Here is a 4527-nt window from a genome sequence, read left to right as displayed (position 1 = left end):
CTGTCATATTTCGCAGTCAGGCATACATCACAACTACCGATGGTTTCTTGAATTGTGCGCTTCATATTCCACCAGAAGTATAGACGGCGCAACGCCTGTAGTGTTTCAGTCAGCCCTCTATGATAAATATATATAGTCTTCCCCTGGTGATATGCGAGGGTCACCTCCTTTTGACGTTCCGCATCACAGATAGTTTCTGCCATCATCGTACAGGGTATAAACAACCGGTCAACCCCAATCTGTTCCTTCCACCAAAGACGCCAAACTTTGTCACACAGCACTGCATTTCCTAAGTATAGATGATGGGTTTTTCCGGCCTTCGATGCATCCTTTAGTGCTCTGGAGATTTGGTTCTTCCTGAGACTGGGCTGGGACCATATAGTAACAATATTGCTGCTGCCGTATTTTTCATGCTCCATCTTCGGTAGCCCTGAGGTTCTGGTTTTCCATATGATTTGCCGTCGTTTATCATTAATGATTTCGTCAATTTCTTCCATCTCGGTTGGTCTTTCCATAGTTGATTCTTCATCTTTGGATGTCTCTTCTCTGTTTTCTGATTCTTCTGTGCCTGGTTGATGTTCTTCTTCCGGGGTCCACTCTCTCAAGAACTGTCTAGCATGTCCAGATGGTTCTCCCTGATTATCATCGATTGCATTGACCCTTATTGCCCTTGAGAGCCAGTCAGCAACAACATTGTCTTTACTGGGCTTGTATGTGATGGGCTTGTATGTATGAATTTTCCTACCCACTGCAACGGGGGGTCCACACCTACCACACACTGTCTATGATCAGTGTGGACCCTAAAGCGCCTTCCAAATATATAGTATATACTTCAATGTCATTTCATGCACCGTTCTTCCTGTAGCTCCTAGTACTTCCCCTTCTTTGTAAAAAATATCATCATATTTGTTTAATATTGCCTCTTTCCAATTCTCCCTCTTGTTAATCACTCCAACTCTTGCTTTACCGTCATCCATGAGTTTCTGACAGCTGTACCTCTTCCCTCCAATTCTAATATCCCAATGACCACCACTATTGTTTATCTTTGCTCCCACCTTTTCCAAAAGATCACAACCAATGATTATCTGGTAGTCTTGGGGCATTTTTCCCATTACATGGACTGTTACTTTCTATCTCTTAGCACCCCAGTTACTCAATTCCATTTCTGTTTCCCCTTCAATGCTGCAGGGCCCACCCAGAGTGATCAACTGACAACTACATACTCTGACTTGTAGTTTCCTCTCTCCATCACTCAATCTGTCAAGGGCCTCTCGGCAAACGATTGTGTTTGAGCTCCCAGTGTCCACCAGACAGCTTACTCCTCTCTTCCCTCGTATAATAGGCAGACCGCCGTGCTCTCCTCTCTGTGAGAACACTTCTCAAAACTCTCCTCTTCTTCTAGCAGTTTCTCCAGTTCTTCTCCAAGTCCTCTTTTCTTGCTGATCATTCTCTCGCCCAGAGTCTCCTGCTTCATTGTTTGTCTCCGAAGTATCAGACAATTCTGTGGCTTCACTCGCAGATCCATTTGTCCTTCACGAGATTTTCCTCCTCCGTAATCTCTGTGAGTTTATCTCCATGGGTTCAGGCTGATTCTGCTCTTTCCGCCGATACATGTAGGGACTCTGTCGGCTATATGTCCCTCTGCCCCACATTCAAAACATCTCGTGCGCAGGCAATGCACCACTATATGCCCAACCTTCCCGCAACCAGGACACTTGCGGTCCTCCCGCCGACCATTTTTTCTGGGTCTCGCTTGGGACGCACTATTTTCCTGGTTAATATTTCTCTCTCTCCTACCATCTCTGTGCTCTCTCCTTCTCCAAGGGTTAGGCATGTTTCTCGGCCTTTGATATTCTATCCGGGTCCACCCCGGTTCTTCTACTTCCATTCGGGCCTCCGCCTCCCTTGCGCTTGTCTCTATAAGATCTTGAGCACATTCCACTAACGAGCGGTCTTTCGGCATTCCTTCCTTCTTCCCCAGTTCTTTTGCCAACTGAATCTTCAGTACCATGGATAGGAATTGCATCCGACCCTGTACTTGGATTGTCTCTATCATCTCGCTGAGTTTATCAGCAATTCTGTTATAGCGTGCCAGGAGTTCTGCAGCATACTGCCCACTAGACTCTCGGTTTTTTCGTTTTTCTTATCATCATGAATATATTCTCCTCTAGGGTCCACCGCCCTCCTCCGAATGCCTTCTTTAGTCTTTCTTTGATGACCTTCCAGGGGGTCTCTTCATCTGCCTGAATCTGATTTAGGACACTTCTTTTTACTCGGCAGACTACCGCTGCTTTCAATGCTTTTGCATCCTCGTTATCCAGTAGATCCTCCGCCGATTTCTTTATTTCTATTCACCCCATTAGGCGATCGCCCCCTTTTAAAAAATGATTTAATTCTCTGGTCTCTCCGGTGAATTTTTCTAGGTCCGACACTGCCTTCCTCAGGTCCTGGGTGGTTTCCGTACGGTACATAATCCATTCAAGCGTCATGGCATGAAATTGTGCTAAAGAGACTTCTGGTAGTGGCTGAATCTGCTCCGGAGGTGGGTTACCTGCTGTTAAGTTTGGTTGACTGCAGCTTGAGGTTGGTTGTTTTGGTTCATATTCTCCAGGTTGAGAACTGCTCTTCTCACTATTCCATTACTGGTCATAAGTCAAAGAGAAGAATGAAAAAAAATGTTTTCTTTTAGACTGAAAATTACTCCGGTATCTAAAGTTCCCTGGTTTCGGCACCAGTTATCTTTTACTCAAGTGAAACTAAAAATAATAGGAGAGAGAGAGTGGGAAATGAAATGGTTGAAGTGCTCTCAAAGACTGATCTATTTGGGGAGCCTGTCCCTCTATATATATATATATATATACAATAGGTCAGCTGTTCTATATATATAGAATAATTGGACTTTGTATTGATGTTTCAAAAAGTTACAAATCTTTTCTAACAAAATTTATCTGAGATTTTAAGAATTGAAATATGTTTTTAATGATTTTAGAGCTGATTAGATTATTGATTAGATTATGATAAGAGCTTTTTACAATATTAGTTTTAAAATGTTTCTCAATATTATTTACTTATAACCATAAGAAATCAATAGAAAGATATTGTTATTTTATTATATATATTATGTATGTACATTATATTATTATTTATTATTATTATTTTCTATATATATTTGATGTAGCTATATATTCTTCTGTTTGGTTTTATAAACTATGACTTGTTTAGTAATATGTTATTAGTCTGCAATCCGTTATTGTTTAAAAACAAATTTGAGCTTAAGGAATCAAGAGACCCTTATACCTTGGGGCACCAGGGCAAGTTATCTTTTCGTCCCCCCTTTTTTTCATTCCTGATGCTTAGTTGTTGCTGTTGGCTTCTAGGGCCGAATGAGATACATATAAAAAATGAGGCTATAGAAATTGATTTGTGCTTCTTATGGTTAATCATAAGGTCCAATTTTATACATTTAACACCCACCAATATGCATAATCTATATTAAAATAATGATTTTTAGGAAAAAGTATATGCTGAACAAATGGAAATATTTGAAGGAAGTGAAAGAATGCCAACCATGCAAGATCTCAATAAAATGATTTATCTGGAGATGGTGATCAAGGAAACACTGAGGTTATATCCAAGTATACCATTTTTCACAAGGCTAATAACTGATGATCTGCGTATAGGTGCCCTAAATGTAATATTAATAAAAAAATAATACAAGTTATATAAATCAACTCTAAATGTTCTATTTTAATTTCTTTTAGATGAAAATACAACCATTAAAGCAGGTCAGACTGTTTTAGTATTTGCTTACTCAGTTCATCGATCCAAAAAGCACTGGGATAATCCAAATGAGTTTATTCCTGAAAGATTCACTCCAGGGATTGAAAGACATCCGTTTTCATTCATACCATTTTCAGCTGGCCCAAGAAATTGCATAGGTAACCATAACCTGATTTTTATAAAGTGAAAAGCCCTAAAAATATACATTACTTTTTTTTTTAAGTATGTGTTAAAATATTAAAATAGTCTTAGTAATATTAATTAAAACCTTAAAGAAATCAATTAATGAAAAACTTTTCCAAAATAAATTGCTTTCTTTAAAAGGAGAACAAAATTGTCCCATTTATGAACTTAAAGTACGTTCAATACTTTTACTAACTTTTAAATACTTACTATAGTATCAATTAAATAACAAAAATACATCTTATATATATATTTCATAAAACATTTTTATCAAGAGAAAATAAAAAATTCAATAATTTTCTTTGGTTGTAAAAATAAAACCGTTAACTCTGGAAACTTTAAGTTTAACCCTAGCAGCACCAAGGTAGTATTCATTACGGCCTACTCCAAGGAGGGGGCTCGCCGAGCCCTACACTTCCCAAGACGACCTTCACAAGCCCTCACTTGATTTTAACCCTTATATCATTAATTTTCCTTTTATGGTAAACTTACTCTTTTGAAATATAATAATTTCTTCTTACTTCTGTAAATAAGATGGTAGAATAAGGATTATTTAAAAAAAAA

The 4527-nt window shown here is 38.6% G+C and overlaps 1 protein-coding gene across 3 annotated transcripts in view; it reads left to right on the top strand.

Moving 5' to 3' along the window:
• Positions 1-4527, top strand: part of LOC106683623 (cytochrome P450 4C1) — a 38649-nt gene that overhangs the window by 27153 nt on the left and 6969 nt on the right. For 2 of the 3 annotated variants that reach the window (XM_067048693.1, XM_067048692.1), the window contains exons 10-11: positions 3512-3680; positions 3762-3938. In XM_067048693.1, the coding sequence (XP_066904794.1) occupies positions 3512-3680; positions 3762-3938 (346 nt within the window). Of the gene's footprint in view, positions 1-3511; positions 3692-3761; positions 3939-4527 lie in introns of those variants that run through there. The other variant, XM_067048694.1, reaches the window with a different exon arrangement.

This window comes from Halyomorpha halys, unplaced genomic scaffold (assembly GCF_000696795.3).
Source record: "Halyomorpha halys isolate HHAL.00 unplaced genomic scaffold, Hhal_1.1 Scaffold499.1, whole genome shotgun sequence".
NCBI lineage: Eukaryota > Metazoa > Arthropoda > Insecta > Hemiptera > Pentatomidae > Halyomorpha > Halyomorpha halys.
This window is presented reverse-complemented; position numbering and strand designations above follow the sequence as displayed.